We start from the raw sequence: 16,915 nt of genomic DNA on the forward strand, positions 1-16,915 counted from the left end.
TGGAATATTGTTATTAATCACCAACTCGTGTTTCTACACACACATCTGTGCTACTGTCCCTGTGATGTCAGGCCTCCTTAGCGCTGTGCTATTTTTGTTGCAGATCAGCGGTCGGTGCGAGCTTATCCATCTTGACAGAGGCGGGCCACGGCTCCACGCCCGCAGTCATCCAAACCCAAAGTCGAGCGTTGTGGCTCCCTGCGCTCGGCCCTTCACCCTCCGCCGCCGCCTCCTCCTCCTCCTCGGCCGCCACCTTCCCAGAGCCAGCAGCCAAAAGAAGCAAGCGGCACGACGCGGTCGGCCCGAATGATCTCAACACGGCCAGACTCGCCGTGACTGCCGTGACCAGGCTGGCGCCTCTGCTGAACTCTGCCCATGTCAAGTGCAATGTCATGCTCCATTATGCTCCGAGACAAGAAGCTTCAGTCCTCGCCAGTGTACCGGCACTGACTGTCCTGCATTGTGGTCAAGTCACTCTAGACATCCACGCTGACTTCAAATTACAGCTGTTGAGCAACCCTGAGCTTAAAACAGGTGAAATTCACACTTAAAAGGAAACAGCACATTTATAGAGTCATTTATTTCACACTTATTTAGAGAGTAAGGTGCTATGTGAAAAGTAGCAGTGACACCTTTCAGTTTCTTCTTCAACTACAAGCCTTTCTAGAAGTTTTATGACTTTATTTTCATGAAATTATTATTTTTCAAAATATATTCTTTGGCTTTATTCTTGTTAAACGACTGTTTATATTATGACCATGCTCATGGAATCACGACTTATTATGCTGTGACTATTTTTCTATAATTCCACATTGAATTGCGTGTTGACCCTGACCTTTTTTATATTTCCCCAGCCGAGGCTCAGGAGGACTTGCTGTGTCTGTTGGCAGTGCTCGATCACTGCGTCTTCCGCATAGACTCTCCCGATCATAGCTTGGGCGATGTTGACGGCTGGCTGCAGCGGAGAGTGGGCTGTAAGAAGGTAGAAGTGAGCCCTCAGCATCGACTGTTCGCTTCTCAAGGACTCTCTTCTGTTTCGCTGCTGTGCTGGCGTCGCGTCAGTCCTTTCCAGGGGGAACTGGCAGTCCACTCGAGGTGAGAAGGATGCATTTGCACTGCCAAAAGCAGAACACTCAGGCATCTTTTGAACACTTGTGTCTTCTACCTATTTGTTTCATAAAACAAGCAGTGCAGCAACACATGTAGACAGACAATGAAACAGGCATATGAGTCAATGGCTTATAATGGGCTTGGTTGTTCTTTGGTAGTCACTTACAGATGCTCCAGCATCTGGACGTCCTGCTAGGTTATCTCCCGGCATCCTCCTCCATCCAGCCCGTCTGTGGCTCAAGAAGAGAGGGGTCATCTGAGATGCTGGCTTTGGCTTTGGAGAAGGAAGTGGCGTCACTACGGGAGTTTGTGTCACCGCTGCTGTGTGGGGAGCAAGAAGATGAGGAGAGTATGTCGGAGTCCATAGAGACCCCCGAGCCAGGCATGCCGGAAGGCCTCCAGAAGTGTCGACTCGCCTGGCAACAGGACGTGGAGAGGCGTATGCAGAATTTAGACAGACGATTGGATGTAAGTAGGTATCGCAAGTTTATTCAAGAGTTGACTGTTGCCCAGCTTGATGGGGATTTAGCAGCCCTCATGGAGACTCAGATGAAATAATGTGATTACTCCTGGAAAAAAAAAATCTAATTTGGCCTCCAAGAGCAAAGTGATGCTGACTTGCTTGCATTCTTTTGTCGCACTTGAGCATATTTCCACTTGATCACCTCCGAGGTGGCATCGCTTCACTCTGCTGCGCTGTGCTCGTCTTAATCCTCCAGACTTTGTGTCCTCACACTATTTGTTGATGCTCTCAAGTTTCACCCCAAAGTGAGAAATGTCGAGGGAGAGAGGTGGGATCGCACAAAAGAAAGCTTTTACTGGTTCTTCACCTCACGGTTCACTTGTTTCCTTCTCGGGACATGATGCAATTTCTCATATGATGCTTCTGTGAAAATGTCACAATTGCACAACATGTCTGACAGATCGACCTGACCAGAAGTCATAAACTGACCAGAGGGGACTCATACTGTATATGTCTGTATTTTCTCCACCCAAGCCTCGTCACACTATTTTTTTTTCCCCCTCTGATGAAGTGCTCTGCATGGCTGCAGTCACTACAGATGCTACTTCATTTTCAACTAGTTGGTGACTTGAAGAAGTAGAACAGGAAATGACTGAGAGGTTGTATTTGCATTTTGCCCTGATAGGCAGGCTCCAGCTCTCTGCAACCCTGAACAAAACTAGCACAGTGATAAATGAATTCCCATCCTAAGAATGAATAATTTGCCCGTTGTTAAATGAATTAAGCAAAACATTAGAAACGGCTTTTTTATAGGATTCAGTGGAACGCAAACCCCTCCTACGCATAAAAAGAGTAAGAAGTCAAGAAAAATGACCCAACCAATATATGCATCAGAGCATGTTTAAAATTTATAATGGGTCAATGCTTGGCCTTCAGTACCCAGACTGATGTGCTAATAATAGCAGCATATTATCCCTACTGTGCAGACCTAAACAGTGTCACATTTCAAAATTATTGTGTCCTATTGTAAGTCTCAACATTTCAATATCTTTACTACTTCATACCTCATAGAAAAAAACCCTCATACTCAACTCGGTATAATAATTCTCCTATGGTTTTCTTTATTTCACGTCGACCCATTATACCGTTCAGCCTAAATAACGACCATAAACAATTTGCTCTCACTCACTCCTTGGCCTTCCTGATTGGGTGCAGTTGCCATGGCAACTCATTTCTCACCTCTCAGTTCTCACAAAGCCCTCCTCCCCACACCTCAATAAATGAGCCAAGTTGGTTCGATCCTGAACGAAACTGCAACTAATCTTTCTTTCACGCCCTGACATATGGCCTAATGACTCCCACCTTTACATAATTCAAACAATATAAATGGGCTGTTATGTTGGCTCAGAATTGATTGGATTTCAGTGATGGGTTAGTGTTATTGATTAGTGTGCAATTCTTGTGATTTGGGCGGGACCACTCACGCAGACTTGCATATTTATCTCGTATTTCCTCATAATGTATGATGTGTGGTTATAGGAAGTTAATCTGCGTCTAAATAGCTGCGGTCTCATTCTGCGATGGCTTTTGGCCAAGTACATCATCATGAGCCTTTTTACGTCAAACGGGCTCTTTTTCCCTTTCAGTTAGTGCTCGAGCCAGCACAACAGTAAAGGTCCATTATCATGCATTGGAGGAAACCCACTGTCAGATAATATCCACACTACCCCAGGCCAAGCAGTCACCCATGGCCAATGTCATCACCTCAGTGAGATGAGACTTCTTATCTGACCTGCAATCGGGCCGAAGAAGCATTTGTCTGTTGTTTTCGTTATACAGGAAAGTAGATCTCATATGACAGAAAAGCAATATAAACGTTTTTTTTTTTCCTCCAATAAATGCTTATGGTTGAGCTGGCCTTCCATGAAGCGAGAGAAAATGAAGCAAATGTGGTGCGGTTATGTTTATTGATGTTCAGGCTGATAAATAAATGTTTTCAATAGTAGCATTCAAAAAGAGTTCTCCAAGTCCATTAGTTGTTCTATAGAATACGCGCTAGGCAGTTTCAGCGTCGTCCTTCCGCCCACTGCCGCCGCTGTCTGCAGTGCATATCTCCATCCAACATGTCAAAAGGTACACAGCCCGTGGCAAGACAAGTATACAGAAAGGTTATTTATTTTTCAATTTACCCAAGCGCTCCCTCAGTTATACTTTATTGGACTAAAGCTACAAAAAAAAAAAAAAAATCTGGTGCATTTACTTGGACTACGTTACTATACACTCAAAATGTCTTTGAAACTGTAAAATAGTTTGTGAAAGTTTCAGTTCAGAATTCAAAGTAGAAACTCGGTTCCTCCCTCGGATCCAAACTTACAAAAATACACTGTACATCAGTGCCCCAACGTTGACACGCACAAATTTACATGGACCAAATAGAAATTGTGTCCTTGCTCTGTGATCAGCCAATGAGTATTTTACAGTCACTGTGAAGGGCACAATTAAAAAAAAAAAAAAATCCTAGGGACCCAAATTTGGAAAACCCTGGTTGTCCCAAAAGTCACTACACACTTTGTTTTTTTCTACTTAATTGCAATGACGATTAGTCTGCTTCACTTCAATTGATGACACAAATGAGAAATGAAGTGTAAAGTGACTTTTGTGGCGACCGGGTCCAGTAGACTATACCGAAAATGTTTTACCGATTATATGGACCTCATAAAACTTACTGCGCTTCGTAGCTGGCCAACAAAAGGTAAAGGACAAAAATCCCATTATCACCAAACACTATGGTTATTTTTTTTTTTTTGCTTTTTCATTCGTAGAAGTAAAGCTCACCACTTTGGTTCTGTGGTGGTCGGCTGATTGGTCGATAGAGAATCGTCACGTCCCAAAGAAGAACTCACTTCTTGGTAGGGATTTTTTTTTTCCTACCCCTATTATTCAGGAGATTCTTGAATTATTCCAAATGCACAAGATGCCATCATGTGCTTTTGCTTCGTCCATCTTCTTCTACCTTGATTGCTTTACAGTATATTGTCTTTAAAGGAAGTGTTGTGATAGTAGATGGTAATATAAAACAAATCCTTTTGATAAGAAGTTCCTCCCGTGGCAACCTGGAGAAGTCTCGGAGGCTCAAACTAAGCTACCGCACGATTACAAATAGCATCTTTGTTTCCGTAATTGTACAGACCTCAAGGCAAAGATGGGTTAGAAAAAGATTTGGTCCACCGTAACCGGAATGCTACTAAATCTTCCCCTCACTACAACCTGAACATTCCCGTTAGATTCACAAACATCCCTGAAAGAACATCACTTGGCATTGCTCCTCAACAATCTTATCTCAAGTCTGCGAAACAAACCGGATAGCGAGTCTCTACTTTGTGTCAATGTCCTCGTGCCTGATTATCTTGTAGGTGATCCAGTAAAAGACGTTGAATATGAGGAAGGCCAGAGGAAAAGCAGCTCGAGAGATCGTGTCTATCCGCTTGGCTCGGTCCACAAACTTCTTTTTCATGTTTTCCGTGTCTTTGGGGACAGAGGGTTGAGGGTTTGCGGCGGCCGGGGCGGCATTCTTAACAGCTGAGCCGTCCTTGCTTGGCAGACACTGGTTCATATTGTAGCCAGCAAAATTAAAACGTCCGTCACGCATGTCTTCATCCTGAAAAAACACATGTGGACACATTGAACTGGCATTAACTAATAAAAGAGAGATTAGATATCATTTCAAAATATTTGTAGCTTCTCTGCACGTAGGGGTCGTTCTCAGAAACTATGGTCCAGGAGTGTGACATAATAGCCCAAAATTAAACTTGTTCAAAAGCAGGTCAAAATGACATATGCTTTAAATCAAACCTTCCTGCAGTGTGCTATGAATAATAATTCACTCAGCCCGAGGTTTGTTTCCATGTGCCTCCACAAACTTCAGGTAAACAGCGAAGGTGGGAAAAGTCTACCTTGTGATTCTTTCTTTGTCTTCGCCTCAAGCGGAGAAACTCCTTCTGTTGCCTGGAGACGAAATTAACCCCAGCGTATTCGAGCAATGCCGCAAATACAAAGAGCAGACACACCGCCATCCAGATATCAATGGCTTTCACATAGGAGACCTGCAGGCAGGGGGAAACATTTTTTTTCTATTAGATCTTCTTCAGTCAGCCTGCGCTTCAATTGCACTTTGATTGAGTTTTGGCATAAAAATAATTCTACCAGGCATGCTTTTCCTGAATAAATCAACACCAGATGATCGTCTTGACATTTCCCTCCTCATATGCGACTAACGAGAGATGCGTCTCAGTGGCATTGATGTTTGTCTGACAATAAACGCGCCGAGGCGATGAGAAACCGCCTCGGCTCCAAACAATCGCTAGATATTGATACCATCTTGTCATCATCGTGTGGAAGATGAAAGCCGTACGTCAGCGTCACCCCGCTTCTTCCGATTAGCATGTGAAACGTAACAGCTCAGTTTTATGAGGCCACTCAAGTGGGCCGACTCACTGTTTTCACGAGTGGCGGCTCATTTTCAATATTTATCACCACGAGTGTCTTTCATGTTTGAGATCGTGATGTGTTTGATGTGCTGTCCCTCCTCATACAAACAGACTAATCACGTCACGTTTCCTCACTGTGAGCAAGTTTGAACACTTTGCAGGTATTCATACAAGCGAGATAGACATTAGTCACCGGCGTTACGCCGTCTTTAGTCAAGTTTGAAAACACTGATCTCTCAGCGCCGTGCGCTACACACTTAGCTTGAAAAAGTACAAAGTGCGTTGGGAGACAGTTGATAGAAACTGCACAGGTAACTGCGAGTGCATCGGCGATTAAGGTGACTTTCTCATTAGCTTTCCTTTTTTCTAAAGTTGCAGTAACTTCCTTTGTGCGTTTGGGATAGATGTGAGCCGGTGCTCAACTCATGCTGGCTTAGACTGATGATAACTGCGATACCAGCCTAAAAGCCTCATTAAGCCAAATCCACTTTACAAGGACCGTATTTAGTCAGTTGGGGGTCCTAGGCAAAACCCAGGCTCCTGTATCGCAAAAAATTTGGAGTATGTTTATCATCAAATTGGGCCTTGCCGCTTTGGGAGTTGTGATAAAAAAAAAAATCCTCTTTTCTTTTTGCTCCATTTACTTCACGACACATTTTACCAAATCCATTCAGCACTCACCCTGTTAAAAAGTTTTTTTTGAAGGGGACTGGAAATCTCAGGGTCCCAGGAAATTGCCTGTGCTTGCTTAATGGTAAATCCGCCCCTGCACTTAACATACCCATGATATGTACGCGGCCTCATATTGCTTGCCCAACATTTATTGGAAGGCCGTTCCAATAATATAATTTGAGTAAATTCCCATTAATCCAGGTCATGATAATCCACAAAATTTTAACTGAATGGGATTTTTTTTTTATAGTAGTCAAAAACATTGCATCCTCATTTCAACTTTCATTCAATTTGGTGAGGAAGTGGAGCATGAGCCTCCGGAGAACTCGTTACGTCCTGGAAATGATCCCAATCAGATCTGGATAAGGCAGACCCCCCCAAACAGTTAAGACCGACAGCATGTTCAGAAGCTCCATCGGGAAGGATCACTCAAAAAAACCCATGTTCTGAAGCGCATACCTTTGGAAGTGACGCTCTGGAGCCAGAGCTTTGCGTGGTCATGGTGAGCACAGTGGTAATACCAAGTGCCACTCGGGCTGGGGCGGCATCCATGTTGATCCAGAAGGACACCCATGAGAGGATGACAATGAGTAAGGAGGGGATGTACATCTGGATCAGGTAGTAGCCCATCTGACGTTCCAGATGGAATTTCACCTCAATGCAGGTGAATTTGCCTGTTGACCAGAAGATCAAATCTGGTTGTGAAACCACATGACTGGGTTGCGTTTCATCTACAGCACAGTCGCATCCACTGACCCGTGTTGTAGTGCTTGGTGCAATAGCCCAGCTCTTTTTCCTCCCTCATGATAAATTGAGGCAGCGTCAGACCATCTGACACCTGCACGGCGCCATTCTCCAGCCACTCGAAGATCAGATCGTTCATGGTATAACCGACTGCAGGGATTCAAAACAAAATAAATCAAATACAACAAATTTTGAACCAGTATGAGACGGTCAACCACTCGTTGCAAACTAGTTGCAGGACCATCGTTGATGCTTACAACTCTCCAGCTGCATTGTACACGTCTGGACATCCATAGGGAAGTTCTTCAGATCCATCGGGCAGGACAGGATGAGAGTCAACCTGACATGACAAAAATGAATAGATACTAACGATAGAAAACAGAAGGTGGAGTGATCGTCGTGTTCTTGTGTCTCCCGTGCGAGTCCTCTGGGATACATCGGCAAGGATTCACTCCAGCGGCTTCCAATCACACTTTCATTACTGCAACTTATTGTCTCGCTGATGCATTCGGGTGCCCACCGGGCCCCCCGCCATTTTTCCCCCATTGCGAACAGCGATGGAGGCTAACCAGCTTTCCCGCCCTGCCTGTACACCTGAGCACCACTCAGCCCCGAGCAGCCTCCATAATAGACTGAAACACTTTCACTTGTGTCTCTCGAGAAGATTGAATTCGGCTCATGTTGGACCTTCTATTGAAATGGAATTAAATATTTTCACACGTGCTGGTTTTCGCTCGACTATTTAGCCTTAATGAAAGTCCCCAATTTGGCTTTGAATTCCTCCTAGATCCATGCGAACCCGTCATGAAGTCCCGATTTTTTTTCCCTTTAATCTTTTGATCCTTAACAAACCCCTCCGAGATTACTGTGCGCTCTTTCCATCAGGAATCTTTTTATTAAAAATCTACAAGCAGTGACTTATGCAATGTCAAAGGGGGCAATCACAATGGGATCAAATCTAATTTAAACTTTGTCTCGACAACCTTTTGATGTTAAAGAAATGAGCTAATATTCACTTTTTATAGTTGGACGCATAATCCCGCTAACTGTACTTTTAATTAGTTTTATAGAAAAAAGGGGCGGGACCAACCCCTTCTAGGCTACTTACTAGATACAAATATAACGACACTACTTTTGCTTACAATTTACTTTCAGTTCATCTTTTGACAACCACACAGCAGCCAATGCGACTTATTTGGAGTAATTTTTGTTTCCCGTCGTCTTTCACCTGATACTGTAGAGGACGTTCCCATTTTTGAAGATTCTCAGCAGCTTGTTGTCAGTGGTGACATCGTGGAAGTTGGCGCCCTTCTCATTGGCGAAGAAGAGATCGGGCTTCCAAATAGAGTCCAACATGGACGGGTCCAGGTCCAGAGAGGAGTCTGGGTATTTGCTGTACGCCAGCCGGGGGTCGTTCCACTTCTGCCGCAGGAAGATATTCACTCTGTAATCCTGCAGACATGACAAGCAGCTTTGCATATTTTTGTGGTGCAGCTTAGGGGAGAGGGAGCACACTGGTGACACAAAGTCAGTCATCTGCATTGTTTTTTAATACAATATTGCTTCTTTTTTTAGTGTGTTGGGAAATTGCAGTCAAAAACATTGCTGGGAAATATCACAGACAACAGTAGTCCCCGCAAAGTGATCATTGGTGAGGAAAATTGACCCTGAAATGACATTGCTTATCTTGTAGCATCTTGTATCAGACATACTTTAAAATCAATAGGATTATTGTGTGGATAAAAATGAATTACCCCATCAATTTGGATGATTATTTTGAATTGATTAGGAGCCCAATAAGGTCCTTGAACAAGGAACCTTCTGACCTAACCTTAACCTACCCTCAGCATTTCAGATTCTAAAAGTCAATAGGATTTGTGTTTTGTAAGTGAGCCAACGAGGCTTGAATGTTTTGAGCTGACTTAGTAGAGAAAGTAGCACGAACCCTATGGATTGGGAACAGATCTAAAGGTGTCCCTTGCTAATCCATAGGGTTCTTTCTTTGTTGTAATTTAAAGATTAATTTAAATTTTGACATTGGAGGGCTACCCTTGTGGTTTCGAAATCTCGAGGGTTCTTGTTTTGGCATGAAAGAAAAAGTTAGCACACGAAATGTTTTCAAAGTCAGCATTACCTGTGCCCTCCAGAAAAAGTCATTTAATCTGACATTTGATATTAGCTTCCACCACCGTATTATGTCGTATCGTTTATATCCTCTAACATTTATTGAACGGTTAAAGTTCAGTTTAAATTCTGCCCAGTAGAGCAGAGAAAACCACATTGTGTAGCTTTTGATCAGATCAAACTCAAAGTACGTCGTCTTGGTTCATGTGTCCTTCAAAATCAATAGTTGTTTTGTTTTGCCACAGTGGGAATTCATATTATTGGACAAGAAGGTTTTTTTTCCTCGTGCAAGTAAAAACTACAATTCTGACTTTGTTGTGTTTCGCTAGGTTGGTGATGGACTACCGCGCATTTCCGCTAAATTGTGGAACGTCGCTGCCCTTGGAAAAGAACTGTGGTAAGTCAAAAACTGATGGACACTGTTTTCCAAAGTAAAAGCAGATGTTTGCAAATATCTTATTGGGTTAAACACGAAAGATAATTCAAAAATCAAAGAATTTTTGCTTTTGAGAGCCTGAAAATAAAAGATTTGGACAATCTGTCATTAAATTATTTTTCGAAACAATGACTCGATTATGAAAGTACGATTAATCTGATAATCGATTTGTTTTTTGATTAATCGATTAATTATGACACCTAACCTCAAGTCATTCAAAATCAATTTCGATCTGACAGAAATAAACCTCTGATACAAAATCATCAGAGAAATGTCTCCTGTAGTGTGAGTCACTTCGCGGGAGGCTACAACAATTTGTTGAAATCAAATGACACGTAAACAACAAGGCACAACCTCACATGCTAACAACACCAATTCAAAAAGTTGCAATGCAAAAATTAAAGAACAACATAAGATACACTTTAAAATGAATGAGCGGAAATGAATCTGCATCATCTGGTTGCCTGACAAATAGTTTCATATGTTGCTTATTATAAAGTGGTGGCGTTCCAATTTGCAATAACTTTTCTCATTAAGTGCAATCATGTCTGAGCCATAATGGAAAGCAAACGATGTGTTTATTAGCTACAGCGAGCAAAGCTCGGAGCAATGGGAAGCATGTGTCACCCCAATGACACGCTCTTATGTTGTTTGACATTTCATCAGCGCGTTGGCGCCTCGCAAGCGTTTGCGCCCGTGTCGGAATCCATGTAATTGTCAGCCCGTGTGCAAATTAACATCCTCCATTCACGATCTAAGTGGTGATTAGCGGCCATTATGAAGCCTTTGCTGGTGTGTTGCCGTGTGGCCTTGCAGGTTTTTGTATTTTTATCCCTGTTAGCAGCGGGGATGTTTTAGCATATCAGCGCTTATGGAAGCTCCAGCCGCCACCCGCTGTTATTGGCTGGACTTATGGAGATTTACCAGCTGGGGTTTACCGTATGAATTATTAACTTAGATTAATGAGGAAAAAAAGCAGGGGAATCATGAAAGCTGGAAGCAAAATGTGTCATTTATATTCGCCGCATGATCCACCATTAGACTCATTGTCATACATGAATCCAATTTGATAAAATTGCTTAACAGTATTCTGTTAACATGTTAAAAACTTTATGGAAGTTGAATGTAACTTTGCTTTCTTTGCAAAACTTTTATGTATGTTCTACTTTACAATTAGAATTCCTTGTTCTTTTTTGGGTAGGTGGACTGAAACAGATTCGTGTAGTCTCTATTAATTCTTAATGGTTGTTTTGAGTTACGAGCGTGGGCACGGAATAAAATAAACTCGTACCTCAAGGTATTGTATTTTGTGAGAGGATGATAAAAAAAAGGTGATGAAATGAATTCACTCAGTGTTTCCGACCCCTCAACTCACCATGGTAGTTTCAGCTATAGAACCGAAGCTGTTGATAAATATGTTGCAGGTAACGTTAACGGGTGGACCTGCAGGTTGAGGGACAGATAACACATTCACTCACACATGTGCACAGTAGAGCAGCCGCAATGTCGGAGAACTCACCATGGTCGTCTCCGTGACCGAGCCGAAGCTGTTGATAAAAATATTGCATGAAACGTTTACGGGGGCACCTGTGGAATGGAATGACAATGATACGCCGTAAACACATTGATTGGGCAGCGGTGATGAGGGATGATCGTGCTTGGGTTCAACCTCCTGGACATTATATTAGGGACACCATCCAATGTAGTTCAATGAGAGCTGTATGATATATTATTTTTGGTTTAATATGTTAGCCTTATGCTAAAATAAAGGCAAATGAATTCACATGAAAGACATTTTATTTATTTTTCTGTAACAGTTGTCAACTTACTTATGACTTGCGGTCTATTAAGCATTCACCGTGACTACTAATTGGTTTTTCGCGATTTTAGTTTCTTTTTTACAGCTGACCTAAAACAACCCCCTAGGAACACAATTTAGCACGAGTTGCTCCTTCGGGCACTCTATAAGAACTTGAGCATCTTTGTTTGCATCAGGGCTTATCTGGCACAATCGTGACATGCAATTAGTTTGCTAGCTTTGCCTACACCCTGAAAATGCTTCTCCCGTTAGAGTGCCTCATTGTCAGCCACAGAATTACAAGGATGGCTTTTTTTTTTTTATTTTAAATGTCTGACTTGGCAGCCAGCGTTTTGACAAGACAGCTGGTGCGGCTGCTTCAGAGCGCCTTTCTGTCATCCGTAAGTAAATAGTAAATATATATAGATACTGTATATATTTAAATATAATTTTGTGGCACAAACATTTAGGGTCAACTTAAGAGCGATACTGGACAAAGAATAACCTTTTTGTCTGCCATTGCGTGTGGTTTCACACATTTAGGGGACACGACCCCAGCATTTGAGAGCAGGGACAATGACTTGATTTTTAACAATTTTTATGCCTAATTTTATGTCCGGTTGTTAAAATGTTTACTTACTTCAATAACCCAGACCAATCACAATCAAACCCAATCAAAACAGCTCTTATAATTGATCTCATTGGATTGTGTCCCAGTGCACCTAATGTTGTGGCCAGAGACTGTACATGCTTTGATGGACATTTTTTAATGTGGAAAAGTGCTTATGAAAAATGCAAAGACTCTGAATGTCCTCATTTCTTTCATAACTCCCAAATTAAGTGACTTTCCCTTCAATCTTGTCTGAGAGCCAAAAAGCTTTCCTTCCAGTCTCCAATCAGATCACTTTCCAACATGGTTTTTATGAGCATCAAATTAAAAGTCTCCTTGCCAGGCATGCCTGCTTTTGCCATTTCAAATCCCAGCAAACCTTCCGAAAGGCGCAAAGTGAAGTTGTCAGCCTTTGCCGCTGGCCTTTTCCCCGCGCGTTCCTCATCAATATTGCATCGGACGCTGTATTAATATTTGCCTCGCTTTGTTGTCAGCTGACTAAGACTTAACGGGGCGAGCAGGAAAATAAAAGCAGCTCACAACAATGTCAGCAAAAGGAAATCTAGGTCATCCTTCAACATTGTAATGCACTCGTCAAGGTGTGACAAGCAAGGGGCGGAAATTGCTTCGTACGAAAAAGGTGCGTTTATGATTCAGCTGCGATATCAAAATAGTATTAGGGCCGCTCACTGCAAGAAAAACAAGTTCCTAATTATTATTTTAGGATATAAATGTGACCAAGAATGCAAGGAAGTAGTGGTGCATGCGTGCCTTTGAGGGGTGTGGCCTAGTGATTGGTGGGAGGAGCTTCTCTGGCTAGCTGTAGCTCCTTGTGAGTGTTTGCAGTTTGTTTTTTCCTTTTGCAAGTCAATTTGCAAGTTGGGAGAAAAAAAAATATTATGACCAAAAGAATTTGCAATATTGGAAGAGTCACAAAGTAAGGGAACAAAATCTTAAAAGTCAAAAAGTCAATATTATGGAATTTAAGACATTCATTAGCAAAATATAAACTGAATTCTAGAATAATATAGTATGACAAAAAAATTAAGAACAGAGCAAATTTTGATAGCAAGATGGAAAGATTCTCTACATAATGTTACATCTTTATTCCATAAGATTACATGTAATATTGAATCTTTTATTTATAGTAGGCCACTGTTGTCATTCTTACAATATTATAACTTTATATTTATTATAACTCTTTAACTTTATGCAACTAATTCCATAACAACCTTTGCACATTCATACCAGTGACTGATTATAATTGCAAAAAAAACCCCTCCTTTAGACTCTATCTTTTGCTGCCCTATTTGACTCCAATTAAAAACTTGAGGAAGACCCTCCCCAAAAACAGCTGGACTCATACCAGCCCACCAGAGGTGTCTCGTAGCGAGCCGGGTCCCCCCCTACATTTCCAGTGACAGATGCTGTTTGTGTCTCCACAAGACGGAAAGCCTGCAGCCTTGCCATGGGGGCACCATCCATCACTTGGACCTGTCAGGGTGACACCCCCCGCACCCCCACCTGCCTACTGCGAGTGCTCATCCAGACCTCCCTACGGACTGTGGTATTTACACGCCTCCCCTCATTTGTTTGTAATGCATTCGTACACATGTCATGATGGGATGTTTGGAAAAAAAACATGCAGCGTTGGGGTGAGAGGTTTTAGCCACTTCATTAGGGTACCTAGATTTAAATTTAGACACACAGTAATTAGGAATGGGTGGGAATCAATTTTCAGTTACCTGATGCCGATACCAGCCTCATATTAAGGTACTCGCATTGGCCAGCGATACTCTTGAGGGTGTTTTTCAAGAACTATTACAATTTAAAATAATATACAATTGCCATTCAGTCATTGTTTTGGGGGGGAGATTTCACATATCAAAAGTACCAGTGGTATCAGTATTGATGACTACTCTATATAAAAAGGCATATATTATAATATCAGAATATCATAATCCTAATATAGTTTGAGTTTGGAACCAGAAGTAAAAACGAAAATGATATAATTTTACTCACTTCACATAATTGTGTTTGCTTTTGCATTTGAACCTTTCATATTGTAACTTTAGATGTGTTTCTAATATTTGGGTTTCCTTAAGTGTCTTATATATGTTATACTTCGCTGCAAACTACACAAGCACGTTTATACATTAAACAAAAGGTTACAGTAATACCTAATGTGTACCTAATGAAGTGGCCAGTGAGCGTCCACATTAATTGAATCAAGTGTACTTACTGGCTTTCTCCGGATCAATTAATGATCAAGCGGTGCTTACTTTTTTTTTTTTTTTTTTGGAGTGTGCAAGTAATTATAACAAGTCCATCCCCAAAATAAATACAAACCTTTAAAATTGGGTCGTATTCGCGCGTCGTAGCCAGATGTTCGACCCATGAGCGAGTCCAGAAAGTCGGACGGCGACATGTTGGACGACGATCGGGGGTCGTACTCCTTGGCGTCCGCGAGCCTGGAAAACACGCACCGGAGCAGCTGTCAAAAACACGGCTCGGGTGTGATGTATTGCCAGGTGGGTGGTACCGTGCGTTAAAGCGCATTACGCGCCGTGTGATTTCTTTGCGTGTGGTGCGAATGTGCGCGTTGTATTTTAAATTACTGTCAGATCTAAGGTAGAAAAAAGGTTACACGTGCGTAAAACTTGCGTCAATTCGCGCAGCAGCGTACCTGAAGTTGAAGAGTAAAGCTCCCCAAATTATCAGCAAGGAGGAACCCATTCCGGGTGCTGTCTTTTTTACTTCTTCCATCTGTCAATGCTCACCCAAAAAGCACGTTCCTCCCCCATGGCCAAGCTCTCGTGTGGCGCATTCCACAGCATACTTTAGTTGCAGTCAACTATTAAAAGGAAAAAAAAGATGGACAAAGAAGGTCGCGAAGAAGCATTAAGGAATGGGCTGAAAATAAAAGAAAAGAAAAAATCATGTTGCTCCCCCGAAGATGCAGCAGACACGTTGGAGGCGCACTGAAAGTGGAGGAATGGGTGAGGAACGCCTTTCTCTCCTTTGGAGGGCTTTTTTTTTATGCGCACGCGCACAAGTGGCAGACGTGTGTTGGGTTCCAATCTATCACACATGGACATTGTACAGTCTTCTGTCAAATTATATAACAATATATATTTATTTGAAAGAATGCCCTCTGATGCATTGACTATCATGCATATTTGGAGACTGATTAATTTTGCAAAACAATCTACGCGTGTGCATGTTTGTGGAGCACCTGTATCCTCGCCACAGTCCACACATAGTGCAAACAAAGGATGCACGCCAGTCAGTGAGAGGCTGGATGGCGAGTATTTGGTGGCCCGGTTACCCTGGAAACAGACTCGCAGGCATATGATTGGAGACGCCGCAAAGGTTGGCCTCTCTGAGTGAGACGAGATGAGATGTGAGTGACAGACAGGGAGGAGGAGATCCAGTGCGAGGCTGCGTGAGCCAGAGGTGTCTCGTGTCGCCACCCCTGGATTAACATTTCCCATTGAGATCAATTATAATTGTAATAACCTGTTACCAGAGTGGCTGTCATAAAACCTGTATTAGTTGCACAGGGCATGTTTTAAGTATAACATTTTAGCATAACTGTTGTTAATCATGACCACATATGAGGTGCTTTGTTGTTTTCCTAATCAGCTAGCACCTTACTAAAGTGTGTCAAACTGGAAAAACAAATAGAATCGCTACTGTGTATGAGAGCGTTTCAGGAATAAGTGTGAAAACAATCCCGATTCATGTCTCCAATGATCCCTTAAGGAGGTATTTTATTTCTCAAACAAATGAAAAGCTTTATTTATAAAGGGGCAAAATAAATTGTAAGATTGCATACAGTAAGGTGAGTTAGTCTGCGCGTGAGCGTCTGCTTGTGAGTAGTGGGCTACAGCAGCCGCTTGAGGATGAATTTACGTCCCCCTTCCCCCATAATTGGTCACACTTCATATAATACAGTATAAAAAAATGCTGTGACTTGTGCCTGACAGTGTGGGAGTGTACTGTGAAGTGACCCATATGGAAAGATAGAGAGTTAGAAAGTGTCATGGTTACTTCCAAAGTGCTCACTCTCATGTCTGTAATGCATGTGGAGTCACGGTGCTTTACTCTGTGACACGCTCAAGGCCATATTGGCGTGGTGCTCGGTTACTGACCGGCTTCCTGATCATCATGGCCTTTCGAAGCCCGCGGAAAAGCCTCCTCTTTTAATGCTGAGGTCACCAGTGTCACATCGCATCACGTGGTGGCGGATATGCGGCATGCTTATAGGTTTTCTTTGTGTGTCGGCTCATATATTTTTTGGGTGTCATCAGAAGCCTAAAGCATGTTTAACTCTTTCAACACAGAATGTCTGCTATGGAATATTCATTTCTATAGTATTGTGAAAAATCCAACGTAGAAATTACTGATTTGATCATCATCTATTTACTTTTGTTTTAGCGGTAATACAATACAGTTCTAGATTAGGTTT

The 16,915-nt window shown here is 42.3% G+C and overlaps 2 protein-coding genes across 11 annotated transcripts in view; one reads left to right on the top strand and one right to left on the bottom strand.

Moving 5' to 3' along the window:
* The window catches only part of gpm6bb (glycoprotein M6Bb), a 50,621-nt gene that overhangs the window by 3,025 nt on the left and 30,681 nt on the right, over nucleotides 1–16,915 (top strand). For 2 of the 8 annotated variants that reach the window (XR_015859974.1, XR_015859975.1), the window contains exons 6-10: nucleotides 104–534; nucleotides 855–1,095; nucleotides 1,269–1,578; nucleotides 9,930–9,997; nucleotides 13,891–14,011. Coding sequence is in view for 3 of the 8 variants with exons in the window: in XM_088383533.1 (XP_088239659.1) it covers nucleotides 104–534; nucleotides 855–1,095; nucleotides 1,269–1,668 (1,072 nt within the window). In the remaining 5 variants the exon portion in view is untranslated. Of the gene's footprint in view, nucleotides 1–103; nucleotides 535–854; nucleotides 1,096–1,268; nucleotides 2,939–4,395; nucleotides 5,916–9,929; nucleotides 9,998–13,890; nucleotides 14,012–16,915 lie in introns of those variants that run through there. The other 6 variants (XM_088383533.1, XM_088383531.1, XR_015859976.1 and 3 more) reach the window with 5 other exon arrangements.
* glra2 (glycine receptor, alpha 2) lies at nucleotides 3,524–15,418 on the bottom strand. Of its 3 annotated transcripts, none has more exons than XM_088383543.1 (9): nucleotides 15,131–15,418; nucleotides 14,794–14,915; nucleotides 11,412–11,479; nucleotides 8,705–8,928; nucleotides 7,734–7,816; nucleotides 7,489–7,626; nucleotides 7,192–7,406; nucleotides 5,527–5,676; nucleotides 3,524–5,231 (listed from the first exon to the last, which is right to left on the bottom strand). In XM_088383543.1, exons 1-9 carry the CDS (start codon nucleotides 15,208–15,210, stop codon nucleotides 4,947–4,949), a joined length of 1,365 nt encoding a protein of 454 aa, XP_088239669.1. In that variant the 5' UTR covers nucleotides 15,211–15,418; the 3' UTR covers nucleotides 3,524–4,946. The 3 variants fall into 3 exon arrangements, with proteins under 3 accessions (XP_088239669.1, XP_088239670.1, XP_088239671.1); XM_088383544.1 differs by lacking the exon at nucleotides 11,412–11,479 and adding an exon at nucleotides 11,556–11,623; XM_088383545.1 differs by lacking the exon at nucleotides 15,131–15,418 and adding an exon at nucleotides 11,556–11,623 and having other exon boundaries at nucleotides 14,794–14,918.

Source organism: Syngnathus floridae, chromosome 8 (assembly GCF_059516105.1).
Source record: "Syngnathus floridae isolate MCC-2025c chromosome 8, RoL_Sflo_1.0, whole genome shotgun sequence".
Taxonomy (NCBI): Eukaryota; Metazoa; Chordata; class Actinopteri; order Syngnathiformes; family Syngnathidae; genus Syngnathus; species Syngnathus floridae.

What these genes read in the sequence shown, in the direction of transcription:
- glra2 (XM_088383543.1), bottom strand. Translation starts at nt 15,210, where the DNA reads ATGGAAGAAGTAAAAAAGACAGCACCCGGAATGGGTTCCTCCTTGCTG. An exon ending in GCTTTACTCTTCAACTTCAG is followed by an intron (nt 14,916 to 15,130) that starts GTACGCTGCTGC and finishes CGTGTTTTCCAG; the next exon opens with GCTCGCGGACGCCAAGGAGT. An exon ending in GACAAAGAAAGAATCACAAG is followed by an intron (nt 5,232 to 5,526) that starts GTAGACTTTTCC and finishes GTGTTTTTTCAG; the next exon opens with GATGAAGACATGCGTGACGG.